The sequence below is a fragment of the Strix uralensis genome, chromosome 4, assembly GCF_047716275.1.
Source record: "Strix uralensis isolate ZFMK-TIS-50842 chromosome 4, bStrUra1, whole genome shotgun sequence".
Lineage (NCBI taxonomy): Eukaryota > Metazoa > Chordata > Aves > Strigiformes > Strigidae > Strix > Strix uralensis.
The window spans coordinates 20,844,530-20,861,334 of record NC_133975.1 but is presented as its reverse complement, the minus strand read 5'-3'; the positions used below and the strand labels follow the sequence as shown (position 1 = coordinate 20,861,334).

The window sequence follows — 16,805 nt, the reverse complement described above, 5'->3', positions numbered from 1 at the left end:
TTACCAAGTGATAAACTTGCTGTGAAGCATAATAGTACTTGGGAATATATAACCAAATTATGATCATTTTCTGTTGAAATGTAGGAATGTTAGTTACCACTTCAGATGCTTAAAGATAAGACTTCTAGAAGTGAGTATGTAAAACAATGTTCCTAAATCTATATTTAAGTGAGGACTTATTTTCAGTATTGCTTTGTTTCCCAGAGATTTTGATGATCCAGTATTGAACACATTTGATTAATTTATGGTTTTGTTGAAATCAATGGTAAAAGTCGCATAGGCTTGGTCAATTTTGGAAGTTCATACATGGTTTCTTGGATTATGCTGACTGTTTAAAGTCATAGTCTACTGTGGCCAGCATCAGGTTGTCTGGCACATTAACATGATGTGCCAGATAAGCTGATTGTAGTAAACAATCTGTTTCCTTTTGGTATTTGCCTACTAGCCAAACATAGACAATAACAGATACTGTAGATGCCATTTATCCATCATTTGCCTTTTTATAGATTTCTAACCCTCTTCATGACAAAGAAACAGTGGAACAAATTGAACTCTACTATGAGAGATGTATGGACATTCAAGAAATAGTTTATGAGTACAGATACACTGTAAGGCAAGGTGAAAAAGCACGAAGAAGTTGTAAGTGTTGATCTGTGAGATACGAATTTTAAACTGTCATCTTTGGAGACCTGCTTTCTTTCCTTTTACCAGAATCTGGATAACAATCATCAAAAGTAAACTTAAATTCAGCCATAACAAGAAAAAAGGCAATTTGAAGAGTTTAGCCTTGTTACTGGTAGCTAAAACTGATATTTTTGTCCCTGCAAAGACTTTTGTGCCATGGAATACAAACTTAAATCATGGTCTTGATATTTCTTCTCTTATAAGACAAGTGCATAAAGGGACAAAGAAATACTTTCAAGCTATTCAATTGCCTTTCTTCCCTTTCATTCCCAAATGACCCTAAAGGCACGTGCATTCTAAGCCCTTTCCCAAAAATGGGTGGGTTTTGCTAGAATGTCTCTGCCACAGTTGCCTAATGTGCAGTAATTGACAGGTTTATAGCAAAGCAACCACTTCTGTGAAAGAAGAGTAACATAGCTTAAATGTGTGCTGAAAACTAGCTTATGTTTCCAATTAGAATTCAATTGCATGCATTATGACCAGAGTACGGAAGAGAGTAGAAGAAATCTTATGTAAGTGGCCTGTGCTAACTGTATGAGTTTTTAGTACTACTTTGTGTAACAGATGGGCTCATCTTGTCCATGAATTTTTAGTTTACCCTAGAAATTGTTTTTTTCTGCCAGAAGGTTGTTTTAAAGACCAGCCAAATCAGCTTTCATGTCTTAAATATATTGTTTTCGCTAGGTGACTATGAAAACTATTATTTGGAGCTGATTCACAAATATGGAGAAAAATCCAAATGTGATGCCTTCATGTGGGGCAAAGAGCTCAGGGAAAAGTACCACATTTTGTTCAAACTGTTACAAGAGATGGATTTCAGTGCTCCAGATGGTAATCATATTGTATTTTATTGTTCTTAAATAACTCCACAATATATGTCATGTAAGTTAGTATGCTTTGACTTCATGTTTTATACATTTTTTTTCATATCAGCTAACTTAGAAAAGGAATGTCATGTGGCTTACATGTTGTGCCGCCAATGAAGGATGGCTTATTATGTAGCAGGAAATAGAGATACCCTTATATTTTTAGTGGTTAGTTACTTTGAGATGGTCTTTTAGATTTTTATTTGCCCTTCCTGTTCAATAGGACCCTGTATCTCTAGGAATTTTGGTTGTTTGCATTGAGAATACCCTTCAGCATTGAGAAATAACAGAATCTGTCTCAGTTCCATTAAATTAAGGAGGGGAAATCAGTTCCTGATTTTAACTCTTGCAATAACTATGCATCCTGTGTTTTATTTTTTGTGTTAGAAGATGAAAGTGATACAGTTCTAGAAGTTGGCCGGAGGATATTTGAGAAGGTCGCAAAAGGTCTGTCCAGTGCCGATGGCCTCAGCAATATGGGCTCCTCTGTCCCTCTCTTGGTGGATTCCAGTTGTTGTGGATACCATAAGGCTTCCTATTTCCTTGCAGTTATATTTGAAACAGGGCTCGGTGTGTCTGTGGATCGTAAAAAGGTAGTATGTTTAATATGTTTGGTTATGTCTGTGAAATTTATTACCTTTAAAGGCAGTTTAGAAATTGGATGAATTTATGATCAATTGAATTAAATAATGTGAAGTGGCCTCCAGATCTAGGCTGTGGTTGAAGGGATTCCCCAATACAGCCACTCCTAAATAGCCTGATGGCAGTGAAGTCTTTATGAAGTCCTGATGGTGGTAATCTATCCTGCTCATCTAGAACAAGGAAATCAATGATTTAGTAAGACCTAAAAATGGTGGTAAAGCGAACAGCATGGAATACTGCTCTTCCCAGTCACTGGGGAGGTAGGATGAGGTAATAACCCTCAAGTCATCCACTGTCATTTGTAGATGGGTATGAAGAAAGTCTCATGTCAGGCAAATCTCCTAAAGTGGAAAGGTTGCATAGTACAGTCAGGAAAGAAGTCCCATTTTACAGTGTGCAAAACCATGGTACTGAGTATATTATGGTCAAATGATTAAAGCTAACCAAAGTACAACAGTTTTCTTTTAGAAAAAAACCTGACCATGCTTCAGCTGAGCAACTGCAGAGCATGTGAACTCCTGACGTTTTAGGGAGGTTGCAAATAACTGAAATGATTCCATGTGATTCCATTGCAAGGTCAAATAAAGGAAAGGTGTTTATATATCACTGAAGGAGGGCTATGCTGTAATTGCCAACAGATATTTAATTGTGATATAGTAGTGTAATATAAAATGCTCATAAAGAACAGCAGATCTGCTTAATGTGGTTACAGGATACTAGATCAGAAGATCCCCTGAGAGGCCAGCCTGAGACCAAGCTCACTACAGTTTCTCAAACACAAGAAACCTTAGACCAGAGCCCTTTTTATACCCTAATTATGGAGTATACATGCTGCTAATTACGGAGGCTAAATAATTTCATTATTGAATCTACTTCAAATAGTGTAGGAAATAATTTAATATCCAGTGGAGATGGAACACCAGTGTTTTTATTATTGTGCAGGTGAAAAATAATAGTAGTGCTGAAAATGGTTTTGGCAAATGTGCAGTACCTAGGCTATTTCTAGTACCAATTAACATGTATCTCAAGGGAGCTTTTTGCTGAAACCCTGTCAGCCACCAGTCCCATCCTTCTAGTCCTGTCAGGTCCTTAGGGTAAGATTTTCAAGTGCTGTTTGTTAACTTCCATATGTTTCCACTAAATTCAGTGTGAAAACTTCAGCTGACATCAGTGAGACTAGTTAAGTCACCGCTGAGCATAAAAAGTGTCAGAGTATAATTAACACTATAATAAAGTGGCATTAAAAAAATGCTGCACACTTAATGCTGACAGAATAAGTTCAGTACTTTAAAAGTATTTAGAGAGTCTAGTTTTTCTTTCAAACCTTTCTATACATATAGAAGACATTTTAACTACTTTAGGGCTGTGCTTGATTCTGTAACTCTGATTGCATGGTATAGCTATTATATCAGCTACCAGTATGAACACTCTGTTCCCTGTAAATCTCGACCAAAGTGCTAAACTTGTGAGGTGTGAATTCACTCTTGCTTATGTCTGTTGATTTTTGGCAGGGACTGCTGTATAGTTTGGTTGGCGCTCAGGGGAATGAGAGACTTGCTGTGATGAATCTTGGCTATAAACATTACCAAGGCATTAATAACTATCCACTTGATTTGGAGCTGTCGTATGCTTATTACAGTAATATTGCAATAAAGACATCATTGGATCAACACACTATAAAAGGGGAACAGGTAAAAGAGTTATAAGTATCTGAATAAGTTTTCTGTGCAAATGACTTTTCATATATTAATATTAATTATGTGGCCAGAACATTTTCGTCTTGATTTACATGTGTTAGCTGATGTGATTGATGTCCCTGCCTATGACAGGGGTGTTGAACTAAATGGTCTTTAAAGGTCCCTTCCAACCCAAACCATTCTATGATTGTTACAAAATCCCCCAAATTACATGTAGGCATCATTAGTCCAGTTCTTAGCAAGGTTTGTATTTGACACAGTGCAGTCATTGCTGCTGATCTGAGACCAGCAGCAATTGTTCGCACACCTGTCTTTCAGTAAAGTCAAAGTCTTATTCTTGGGCCCTAATTCCTCACTCAGATTTTTAGCTATTAATTGAAACAGCAGATCAGTTGCTTAATAAATAGCCAAACGTCATGAAGTTCATGCAGAAGATTTATTGTCTTCTCCATACATATAGCTTTTCTGTAATCACCTGTAAAGATTTGGCTGTTAAATACAGTACAATGATTTTTAGAGTGAGCTACTAAACAGAAGGTAGCACAACTTTATCTGTAAAGAATACTCCAGGTAGGCCAGTACTAGGATCCTGGCTTATCAGAAAGAATGATTATTGTACAACAAATAATGAGATTTTGATTGCTGAAGAACTAAAAATCAGCAGACAGCCACCTAGAGAAGAGTGCTATAGGGCAGGTCTTCATCGAGCTTTTTGCCAGCCTTTTTTTATCTCTTAAGAGAGATTTCTATAGAAACTAAAGAGCCTTAAAAGGCTTAAAAGCACTTCTTTGCCATTATTAAGTGCATTTAAAACTACAAAGGGGGGAGTTTTTTTCAGTTGTTGACATCTTGGCATATCTTTCCAGTGCAGAGTGGACTTACAGTTTTGTACTGTAACAAAGCAGTAAATGGTTTTTACACTGTATGTGAGGATGGTTCTTAATGCACTGGCCAGCAGAGGGGTGGTGAGAATTTTAAAACCCAGAATTGATCATGAATTTTTAGAGATAAACAGGAAATGAGCAACATTTTCATTTTGGTGGCAGATCTGTGAATTCATTGTGTAATAATTCTTTTCTGTTCACCAACTCTTCAGGCATTTGTTGAAACTATAAGGCTGATGGATGATGAACTTCTGAAAGCTCAGACAAAAGAAAATGGTGATGTCTTTATGTGGCTAAAACATGAAGCAATGAGAGGAAATGCAGCTGCACAGGTATAAAGTAATATATTTCCCCTTTCTTGGTTTTATACACACGTCATGTATGTACATCTATAGACTACGTAGGAAAGTTGTGGAGGAGAATGAAGTGGGACAGGTGTTTTCTCTTTCTACCCAGAACTGCTTCTTTTTTATGAGCTTGAATTATTTCCCATGTTTCTGTCTGATAATATCCAGTGACCATGTGAAAAGCTGTAACAATGATGCAAGCCAAAGGGAAGAGTCGTCAAGATTTAGCAGCCGCCTTCTCTGATCATTTTCCCTGGGTTCTTATTTAACACAGTGCAGTTATTGCTGCTGACCTGAGACCAGCAGCAATATGTTGTAATAGTGAGCCATTTGCATGCATCAAATCTGCCTTTATCACTTACCTCTGCACTTAAATCAAGCCAGACTTTCATGGTACTGACAGCTGTAAAAAATAACCCTGCTATAGATTTAATAACAGTACATTTCACCACTGGGGAGCCATCTGAATATTCCTGACAACCAATTGTTTTCAAAGTGTTGAGGACATATAGCTAGTTTCTTCACACATTTAAAATGCATTTAAGCCTGCAAAATGCTGCTCCTGCAATTCCAGTTTCAATATTAGCATTTATAGCATTAGTGCTTATGTTTTCTTTTAGCAACGACTGGCTCAGATGCTGTTTTGGGGCCAACAAGGAGTGGCAAAAAATCCTGAAGCTGCAATAGAATGGTATGCAAAAGGTGCAATAGAAACAGAAGATCCAGTGTTAATATATGATTATGCCATTGTGTTATTTAAGGTAAGTCATGTTTCATCTTTTCACTTTTAAAAAATCATTCCTATGACATGGGTGTTTGTAAGTTATCTGCAGTGACACACTGTGACAGTGTATACAAGTGCTTTTAGATTTACTCTGAAAATCAACCAATAGTTATGAAGCTAATGTTGAGTTTTACCAGATAGGCGCAAAAATTTTAAAAAGAGCAAGTTAAAAGCAGTTTAGTCACTTTGTTCCTAACCAGATTCAGGATCAAAATACCACCTAAATTGTGGATCCTAGTTTTTCCTAATGGATTTTCAGCTCAAAAATCTAACCAGCTAGTAGGCATAGGTTCCGGTGTAGAGATGTAGGTGAAAGTTCAATCCTTTCTTAGAATGGTCTTTATTAGATCTTTGGGAATTTTTTTTTTTAGTAGGAATTACACTCTCCATGCAGTTAGTTTTTCCTTGCTAGAAGCAGTAGATAGCAGAGGGCTAAACTCGGGCGTAACCCTACCTGAGTCAAATAAGCTGTATCAGCTAAGTCATGTCACCCATAAGACATTCAACAGTACTAAAGGTTAGAGATATTAGTGAAGAACTGTTAGGTCTTTGTCTCATTCCTTTGATGGTGGAGAGCCGTTCTCTACAAAATGCTTCCTTAAGTTTTGCTTGTGTTAATTTTGAGCACCCATAGTCTGTTGGACCCATGTCTGGAATTAATTTATATGGACATCATCAGCATGACATCTGTGTGTTTCCTTTGGAGACACTCTGTCATCCTTCTTCAGGAAGGCTGAGAGCTTTTACTCTTTGCCAAATTGTGAACAATCTGTGCACCCTTGAATGCTATTCATTCTTCTTTAGTTGCCAAAAATTAAAGATCTGTGATACTTACCCATAAAAATGACTTGAATCAACTGGTGAAATAGTTTTCTGAGACTGAATCATTGAGATTTTGTAAAGCTGTGAATGAGGGATGAGCACAATGCTCCTTTTTTTGTTGTAGCTGTTTAAAGCCAAATAACACCCAGTAATAATAGTATCAGTGTTAAAATGCATTTTGAATGTGTATATGTGAATTTTCATCAGCCTGTATTCTGTGTTTGTAAACAATGATTGTTTCACATTTCCATTTCCTAGGGCCAAGGTGTGAAAAAGAACACAAAACTTGCTTTGGAATTGATGAAGAAAGCAGCAGCCAAGGTAAAATGTAATAAATACTTTATTGTAAAAGTCCTATACCAGGTGCTAATAATAATGACTTCTGATTTATATAAAATGCATACTACCATAATTCTGTGTAAATGCTGGTTGCTTCTCCCAGTGTCTTCACCATGAATGGTGAAACTTTATTTTCCCAAAAAGGTAAACTAGACCACTCAAAATCAGCCAAAATTTCTATGGAAGCAAAAGAATTCTCTCTACTTACATCTTTTGAAACTTGATGACAGTTCAGTGACTTAGAGAGTGGATAATTGATCTGGGAGTATGTTTTTTGCCTCATGTTCCTAAGCACTTTCTTCTAGACGATACTAGGTATGTTCTTTCATAGGTGTGTCTACCAGGGTTGAGCTTTTGACATGATCTCTCCAGAGTCAGGGAGATAACGGCCATCTTTGAAAATCCATGCCAGCAGGTTTTGCTATAATAACAGAGTGTCTTTAAGTTGTAATGTGAATGAGAAAGAGTAAAGACCAAAGTCTGGATTGTACTTCTGCAGTCTGCACTGAGTGATGGTGCATTCCTGCAGCACAAGAGCTGAAAGCAGAAGAATGGTGGCTTCCTGTCCCACCACCCCTGAGCTGTGATGGTTTATGGCTAGTTCTTTCTGCTTAGAGTTAGAACTCCTCCAGGGGATGCTGGTGACTGGAAAAAGATTGCATGTGCTCTCTCTGACCAGCTCTTCTCTGCTTCAGACAGAAGACCTGGATGTCCCAAAGCCTTCTGTTTTTTCCATAGCAAGGGGAAATATTGACAGGCACCACAGAGAAGAGGAGCCTCACTCCATTTGATGATCTAAGTACACTCAGATTACCCAGGCCATGATCTGGTCCTTAGTATAAAAGTGTAAGGCCTTGATACCTTCCTAGCTCTAGAACCAGAACTACTTAAGTTACTGACAATGACAATACGACTTCACTGCTGACCACTGTCAGAAAAGAATTGTGTTGGTTCTATCATTCATTTGAAACAGAATCACAGAATCATGGAGTCATCTAGGTTGGAAAAGACCTTGAAGATCATCTAGTCCAACCATTAACCTCACACTGACAGCTCTTGAAACAGGAGAGACTGCGTGTTCTACTGCCTGTTTGGGAAAGGCTTGAGTAAACTGAGTGGCTTTCACAGTGTGATCAGAATTCCCTTGACTCAGGATCTGAGGAACAAATTCCAGGAAGGATCCTAGAGACAACAATTTCTTTACTTTCCTTGATTCCAGATACTTATGTTCTTATGCGCCAGTGCACATTTTCTATACAAAAGTAACACCATAATTATTGAAAAGTTTTAACTGCTTTTCCATTTTAATGGATAAGTTAGTAACACTGTTTAAATCTGAAAGAAAAAGGAATCCTTTTCCAGAGGGCCTTTGTAAGTGCCAGTAGTATGTAGTTCTTTCTACAGAGATTACAGGAAACTGTGCAGTATGGAAGCCAACAGCAGCAAGCAAATAACTTGTATTTGTGCACTGAGATTTTTTAGCTAGTTTTTACCTTATTTCACTGTTCTGGCATGGTTGCTATTAAACATACAGTATAAAATAGGAGTAAATAGCATGTTCATGTTTATTGGTACAGAATAATTTGAACTGCTTGCATACTTACAGCAACCATATGATCCACCAGTTTATGCAAGGAGACAGTGAGTCACTGCACCCAAATTAAAAACTGTCCCAGGAAGATTTTCTCCTCTTGATCTATGATTATTGATGCAAAGATGCAGCTTAGTAATAGCATGTAGCACTATCTTAAGCAGATCTGTATGATGTTGGTTGACATTTTGAAAACAGCATCACAAAGTTCTATGTTCATTGCTTCCTATTTATTCTTAGGGAAATGTTCTAGTTTAAAAGAAGTGGGTTTTTTGATTGCTAATCCTGTCAACCAGGTTCTGGGAGTTCACAAGAATAGATGCCCCATTTTGGCTTTGCAGAGGAAACAGGTGAAAACAGTCACAGTTTGTTCTTGTCAACAAGTAAAAATCTGAATGCAGACATGGCTGAGACTCTGTAGAATAAGACGACACTGGAGTCTTATTCCTTGCTCTCAATATGAAGCCACAAGGAAGAATAGTGTGAAAAAAAGCCAACAAACCTTTATGTCCCTTAGTCCTAGATCGGTGTAATTTTGGCTGGATCCTTGTGCCAGGCATCTAGAATCTAGGCAAGGTCATGAAAGCACCCAGAGTCGAGCAGCAGGTTGGAATTGCAAAGTGACCCAAAGCAGAATCAAAGGTGTGACCTGAGACCGTTCTTCTCCTTCCCTAAGGGCTTGCCCCAGGCAGTGAATGGATTGGGATGGTATTACCACAATTTTAAAAGAGACTACAGAAAAGCAGCCAAACACTGGTTAATTGCTGAAGAATTGGGAAATCCAGATGCATCGTACAACCTTGGAGTCCTTTATTTAGATGGGATTTACCCTGGAATACCTGGTAGAAATCAAGTGAGTGAATATTTAATAGTAATATTTCTTACATTAGGGGCCAGTTTAGAAGTTTTTGCTTTGTTCTTGAGACTGCTGTGTTCACTCTGAGTCAGATTTTGGTACCTTTTATCACAAAGAAGGGTGTTACTGGGGAATTCAGTCAGATTGCTTAGAGAGATGTTACTCCAGTATCTCAGTCATACTTACATGTGTGTGTTTGTATTCCTTTAATTTAGAAACGAAGCAGGTGCAGGTTTAGCTCCAGGGACTGCCTCTGCTTTCCTGCTTCCTGTGACAGCAGCCAGGATAATGGGTGCTCTCACATCGTGTGATCCTTTTGGTTTCTCTCGGTTTTAGGTTAGAAAGTATATAGTGAAAGGATGCTTTCCACAATAGATGAAAGCAGCAGAACCTTGTCCCTGAACTCGTGAACAGCTGTGCTGCATTCACATAGCTTCTGTGAACCTCAGAACTGCAGTGAAGGACCTTCAAGACAGACTTGCAAATGTAACTATTTAATACAGTCCTGGTAGACTGTAGTATTTTGGTTTGTTTTTCTGTGACACAGCCCATTTATTACCTTTCCTCATTGACATGTGCAAAATTAATTTTCCCCCAATAGGAAGGGTCTACTTCGGTTATATTACTTTTCATTTACTAGGTATTTTATGACCAACAGCACAAACATAGTGAGGTAGGCTGTAATAAATGCAAGTCGACTTTGTGCTTGGAGCTGAAAGATGTTTCCAGTGTGGCCTTTGAGTTCTGAGATCTGTATATACTCCAGACAGTGAGCATTTCTGCTGCCAACAGCAGCAGTGCTCACCAACATGTGCATTTAGCAAACACATTTTCCTTCCCTGGGAACCAAAACACACATTCCAGAGTGGACCAATTATAAGAGTATACCTAAAAGTGCCCAGGTTTCTTTATTCACCGAAGCCATGGGCAAGGAGTATTTTGTTATGACTGTGATGGATACTCTGAAGCCCATGCTCACTCACAGAAAACATATATCAATGGTTAAAAATCTCCTGAAATAAATTATTCCAGGCTGTATGCTGCTTAGGTTTACATTACAGATTAGTGTTTCTGAGGGTAAAACATTGAGAGTCACACACCCCTCCCACTTCTGTGACTCTGTCCCTGCCTACTCAGCCTGTGTTATCTTTTATAAACCAGTTTCAGAGGCTTGAGCACTGTGGTTGGGCACTGCTGGACATACTGAGCATTGCTGCTGTTCCCCAGCCTTCACTTAGGCATTGCCAGTGTGAAAGTCCTGTTCTCTGTCTCTTCTCCAGGGTCCCTTATTAATCTCCCTACTAGTGAGTAACTAATTTTACTTTTGTCAGTGCACACAAGACTTGTATGCTACCAGGTGTTAGTTACACATTTAGACGCTTTTCTATTTGACATTCCATATATTACCAGAATTTATGTTTTTAAAAACCTTTTTCCAGCCTAAACTATTAAAAAATTAGAAGAAAGGAATTGATTTCACCTGAGTACATTAAAAGTAGTTAAACTAGCTTGCCCTCATTAGCCAATTGCCTCTTTTAATTAATTTAATGAAATAAGTCCTGGGAAGCAAAACTCAATAAACATTAATAATGCAGAGTTGCTAATTGTGTCTTGTTTCTTCACAGACAGTTGCTGCACGCTATTTCTATAAAGCTGCCCAAGGAGGACATATAGAAGGGACTTTACGATGCTCTCTGTACTACATCACAGGAAATATGGAAGACTTCCCTAGAGATCCAGAAAAAGCTGTAATGTAAGGAATGAAACCATTTGTTAAAGGAGAATATATTTCTGGTGGGATTATTCTGATTACTGGTGATTTTTAAGTCCATAGTCTAAATATCTTGTACTTGATGGTGCTTACCTTCTTGACAAAAGGTTCTTCTGCAGTAAAGTTTGATCCACATGAATATGTGTATTATTTAAATGACCAGTAAATTTTGAGATATGCTGAGTACTTTTAGAACTTTTTTTCCCAGAACAACTTGGAGAGATTATATTGAACAACTCTGAGAGGTTGTATCTAACAAAGCCATGCTTATTTGGTTTTCAAGAAATCAAGAAAAAGGTAGATAATTAGTTATAGCACTTAACTTATGTTTATTTTTTACAAAAAAAAAAGAAAAAAAGTGATTTTGCCAAGAAAAATCATAGGATGTCTCTGATATGCTCATGGAGATGAATGAACAAAATGTTCTCATTCAGTCAACAGTTGCAAAACTGATACAGCAGTTAACTGTGAAATCCCATAGTTTGTCGTACGGAAGAAGTCGGAAAGTGATCCCATATCCTTTTGTGTCCTTGGAGTCAGTGTGAGTTGGGATAACATTACTGGAGCAGAGCTGTTCATTTTTTATTGTTCTTTTCTACAGCTGGGCAAAACACATTGCAGAGAAGAATGGCTACTTAGGTCATGTCATTAGAAAAGCTCTCAATGCTTATCTGGAACTTTCATGGTATGTTTGTTCTGTTCTATTCAAGTTCATTTTCTATTTTTCACTTACTTTATAGCATGATATTAACATTGGGCCATCACCTCAAAAGAATACAAATAGCAGCACCACTGAAATCAGTAGCAAAACACCCATTGACAGAAAGGGAAGGAGGAGTTGATCGGAGGCATAATTTGAAAGTTCTGGCAGAATTGAGTGAAGAAGAAGTTTGTAGAGTGAAATAGTGTTGTATCTGCTGTCTGTGATTTTCATCCCATAGTACTGTAGCATGTAATGTGCACTGGATTAGCCAGAGAAACACGTTTCACTTCTAATTAATGTTCCCTCTGTTCTAAAAACCATACTTTGCTTTCTCTCTTCTGTATAACTCCATGTTATGAAAACTCAGGCTGCTGGACTAGATTTGTTCTTTTTTTGTAGATGGTTAATATTTTCTGTAAAGCACATTAAGAGTCTACAATATCCAATGAGCCAACCAAGAGGTTTCAAAATAGCCTCCAGGTTAATGCTCCATTTTTGCAGTGACATGTAGGCATGAGCCTCAGATACTGTACGTGCAGGCGTCAGACTCGTATGTGATTAAGACAATGGCTCGTTTAGTCCTGCAGCCTCCCCCCTGCTAGTACTTAATTAGTGCTTCAGGCTTAAGAGATCTACAGGAAACTGACAGTGGACTGTTCTGGAATAACCCATTCCTAGAAGTTTCTTTTTCTCCTGAGACATTTCCCCTGAGACTTGACCTCACTTTTCAAGACTGAAAAACTCTCAGTTAATATTATTGTGGCCTGTTCTGATGTGCAAGCCTGTGACCTCTACCCAGCTCACTCTGCATACACTCTCATGAAAGTCCCGGGCACGTGATGGGTAGAGCATTAAGATCCCAGAAGGTCTGGTCTCAACAGCCAGGAGGAAAAATCCGCTGGAGTCCCGCTTGAGATGCCAGTGACTGGGGGTGTATGGGTAGTTGCCTATAAATACTGGTTCTAGACATCTCTGGTTTTAGGAGTACGTTCATGTTGAAATCTTTGCTTCTGAATATTTCTTCATGTATCTTGCATAGGTGTATATTGTTACACTGCCAAGCAGACCAAGTAATATGTGTTTCTCAGTCATTGGTGTTATCAGCCACATGTTCTACACACCTGTTAGTCATCATAGTTGATCAATCAGAGACTGATTTAAAGGCCTTAAATGTAGTTTCTTTGCCCTTTGAGACTTAAGGATCGGAAGAACTGACTTCCCAGCTTAGGTATCCTGAATTTCTTCTGCAGTGCCGGGTCTCCATTGTCCCAGATGTTTTTACTGGGCAAGTACAAGGAGGAATTTGTAATCTTGCAGAAGCAGTTGGGAAACAGGAGGTTACACCTGCTAATTCTGTAAGGGCAACTGCTTTCACAATTTCATTTAAAGTTTCTTCTCTTAAGCACCTGCTCTTGAAGTCAAATGTGTATTTAACCATATTTGCTTCCAGTTAAACAAACCATTGAACCCTGAAACTTGCCATGGCTTTAGCTTTGTGTTGTGGAGAAAGTCACTGGCAACATGACCCTTTAATAGGAAGCTTTAGCAGAAAAAAGGTACACCAAGTGGGTTTTTATCTTGTAATTTTAAAACCAAACACATGATTTTAAAGACTTCCTCTTAATTTTGAATGCTTAGTCTTCATAATATTGTGTCAATGAGTGACAGAACATGAAAGAGATGCTCCTCTCTGGAATTATGAGCAGTGCTGTACTGCTGTACTGCAATACTGAATTGATATACTGCAAATGCAAAGTTAGCTTCTATTACTTGCTTTACAGTCAGTGAGGTGCCTAGAGTCCATAGAGGGACTGAATCTGTTATTTTATTCACACATTCAAATATAATGAGAGACAATTCCCGGTTCAAAGAGCCCATAGTCTAAAAAGGCAAGACAAACAAGTCATGGAAATAAAAGGGTAAAGCACACCAAAGAAGTACTCAGATAAATGTTTGACAGACAACACAGCTAATTACAGATTTTTTTTTTTAAGTGGAGGAGGTAGGAGTCTTTTAAGAATGTTTTGTGTGAAACATTTAAATAAATAATTGGGTGTAATATCAGTTCAACTTTATCGTCAGTCTTGCACTACACACTGGAGCCAATCTAGCTTCAATGCAAGCGAGGAAACACTGCAGATTCTTGAGATCCAGCATGGCTTGTTACACAAAGCATTGCCAGTAGATGTAGCTGTCGCATGGGTTTGCAAGCCTCTTGCTTTTAAACCTTTTAACAAAATTTTGCTCTTAGGTGATTTTACCAATATATTTAGTGAGTTTTTTTAAACTATAACTAAAATGCATGTTATTTTTGTTACGTTTTTCACTGATTTATTTTATCTAACATTAGGCATGAAGCTCTCCTGCATTATGTTTTAGCAGCTGAAACTGGGATTGAAGTGTCACAGTCAAATTTAGCACACATCTGTGAAGAAAGACCAGTAAGTAAATGTATTCACAAGTCATTATCCTAAAAGGAAAACTTGTTAATATTAATGTGATCCTATCTGTGTTATGAATGGATCAATTATTTTCTTTGCAGGACCTAGCAAGGAAATACCTAGCAACTGATTGTGTTTGGAGATACTACAATTTTTCTGTTTCTCAAGTCAATGCACCATCATTTGGTATGTGTAAGGAATTATTTCTGAATTATAATTTTACCTTTTTTTAAATTTCAAACCCTGTGCTTGTTACAACTTCTATGTGAGTGAGCAAGTTAAGGGAAGAGTAATCCCTGCTTATTGTACATTTCCTTTTTAGTGTTTTGATAGGAATATCAGAGGGAAAAAAGGTATTTTAAGTGTTGTGTTTCAGCACAGCTTTTCTGGGAATTGCCTTTTTATGGCATAAAATGTATAAAATTTGAATAAAATACAAAAGCTAAGCCCTGAGAAGGGGCTAGATATTTAGGAACCTGAGCAATTGACTCAAGGTTTAAGAAAAAAAAAAAGCAATAGACTTTAGAAGCTCATGCTGTTTAGTTTATCAAAGAGAAAATCCAAAAGCAAATATACTTCCGTATCATAATTGAGTCATGAGAAACTAATGAAGGCTAAAGGATTCCTTATCTAATTTATTATGAGTTTTTCCGTTAGGGTACAGAGTTTATCGACATTGGCACAGCTTACCTTGGGGAACTAAAGGATTCTCTGTTAGAAAGAAGGTTTATTTACATAAAAGTTACATTCCTCCGGCCTTAAATTTTACTACATCTGTGACTTTAGTCACTAAGTAATTTTGGTGCCTTTGAAAGAGTTATTTAATATTTGAAAACATTGATCTGATTGTCTTACAAGAAGGTTTTAGTGCTTTGTAATAAGCACATGAAAAAGTGGAGTATAAAAATAATTCATGCTATTCATTTAAATACACAGCAGCGCAGAAACTGAATACCACACTAATATAGCCTGAAGCCACAGGAGCTGACAAACCCTGTTAGCTTTCATGAGGAGTTTGTATACACCTTAGCAAGGTGCAGTTTGGTTGACCCTTTGGCAGATCCACTGGTACCATCTTATATTAGAGACACTTCTGAACGTCAGATTCATGGGTTTGAGACTGTGATTCCATTCAAGTAAAGGAGAGGAGACTTGCTGGCTTTAACAGGGGAAGGATTTTATTACTTTATCTCTTCCTCACATGAGTAACATAAGGGGAGTTTTATCTCAGACCCCTTTTTGCCGTAGTGGAGAATCAAATCTCCAGTGTAGGGCCTAGGACAGAGATTCTAACCTCAGCAGCAGAGATTTCCCGGGCTACATTATCAGTGCAATGCAGGGTGACCTCAAGGCCTCTGCCTGTTGCAGGAGTGCTCTCTGGGCCAGGGCTGGAACGATGCAGTTGGTATGGTTGAGCAGAATTCTCTTGGTGATTCACTACAGCGTTCGTGGCCTTCCACTCTGCATCTGTGCCAGCCCATCATGTAGTCTTTCTGCCTTTGCTGTTATGTCAGTGACCAACTTGCTTCCTGGAGGAGCTCATCTATAGTCGACTGTAAAAACAGATGGGATTTCAAGGTAGCTGCCATAGATGCACAATGCAAGGTGTAAAAGTGTTTCAAACCATTTGAGGAAAGGTTAGATCAGCTAAGTGTAGACGCAGTCATGGGAGTTTTTAAACTCTTTAGCATAGATTAGTGCAATGTCATGCTTGCTTCTGTCTGCAGTTTGTAAAATATTTACTGGGCATTGCTTCCTTCTAGACAAGGAAAATTCTATACCTACCATTGTCCTGGGTTAGGTTGGATTTGAAACTAATGAAATTGTTGTCAACAAAGTTCTGTAACTTTTGGGATGGGTTCAGCCACCATAGTGACAGGTATAGAACAAACGCTCGGACAGCATGTTTTTAAGTCTCATCAAGTTAGTAGGGCTAACCTGAATATTAAGGCCACAGGTTGCCCAAAGACAGATTTAGCAAGTGAGGAAGGAATGCAGTATAAAGTCTCTAAGTCTCAGTTTTTGTAAAAGTAGCAATATCATTCACTAAATTTAATTAAAGGGAGACCAGGAGAAGTATTTTCAATGGGCAGGCTAATGGAAGGTAGCTACATAGACAACCAGAGAGAAAGAGAACCTTTTCTTTTTTTCAGTATGGTGCTTTAAATAGAATTACTATTAACTTCTCCATCACATTAATTCTATTTCTACAACTACTCTAAATGATCGGCTGCTGGTTTCTTCCACAGCTTATTTGAAGATGGGCGATTTCTACTACTATGGTTACCAGAACCAGTCTAAAGACCTTGAGCTCTCTATGCGGATGTATGCACAAGCTGCATTAGAGGGAGATTCACAGGTGGGTCTGCTGTTATAAC

General features: G+C 38.0%; 1 protein-coding gene across 3 annotated transcripts in view; it reads left to right on the top strand.

Annotated features, from left to right (window-relative positions):
• The window catches only part of SEL1L3 (SEL1L family member 3), a 37,888-nt gene that overhangs the window by 15,070 nt on the left and 6,013 nt on the right, over positions 1 to 16,805 (top strand). For 2 of the 3 annotated variants that reach the window (XM_074865937.1, XM_074865936.1), the window contains exons 8-20: positions 507 to 639; positions 1,369 to 1,515; positions 1,938 to 2,143; positions 3,704 to 3,883; positions 4,986 to 5,105; positions 5,741 to 5,881; positions 6,985 to 7,047; positions 9,333 to 9,509; positions 11,138 to 11,265; positions 11,885 to 11,968; positions 14,337 to 14,427; positions 14,529 to 14,613; positions 16,677 to 16,786. In XM_074865937.1, the coding sequence (XP_074722038.1) occupies positions 507 to 639; positions 1,369 to 1,515; positions 1,938 to 2,143; positions 3,704 to 3,883; positions 4,986 to 5,105; positions 5,741 to 5,881; positions 6,985 to 7,047; positions 9,333 to 9,509; positions 11,138 to 11,265; positions 11,885 to 11,968; positions 14,337 to 14,427; positions 14,529 to 14,613; positions 16,677 to 16,786 (1,665 nt within the window). The remainder of the gene's footprint in view (positions 1 to 506; positions 640 to 1,368; positions 1,516 to 1,937; positions 2,144 to 3,703; positions 3,884 to 4,985; positions 5,106 to 5,740; positions 5,882 to 6,984; positions 7,048 to 9,332; positions 9,510 to 11,137; positions 11,266 to 11,884; positions 11,969 to 14,336; positions 14,428 to 14,528; positions 14,614 to 16,676; positions 16,787 to 16,805) is intronic. The other variant, XM_074865935.1, reaches the window with a different exon arrangement.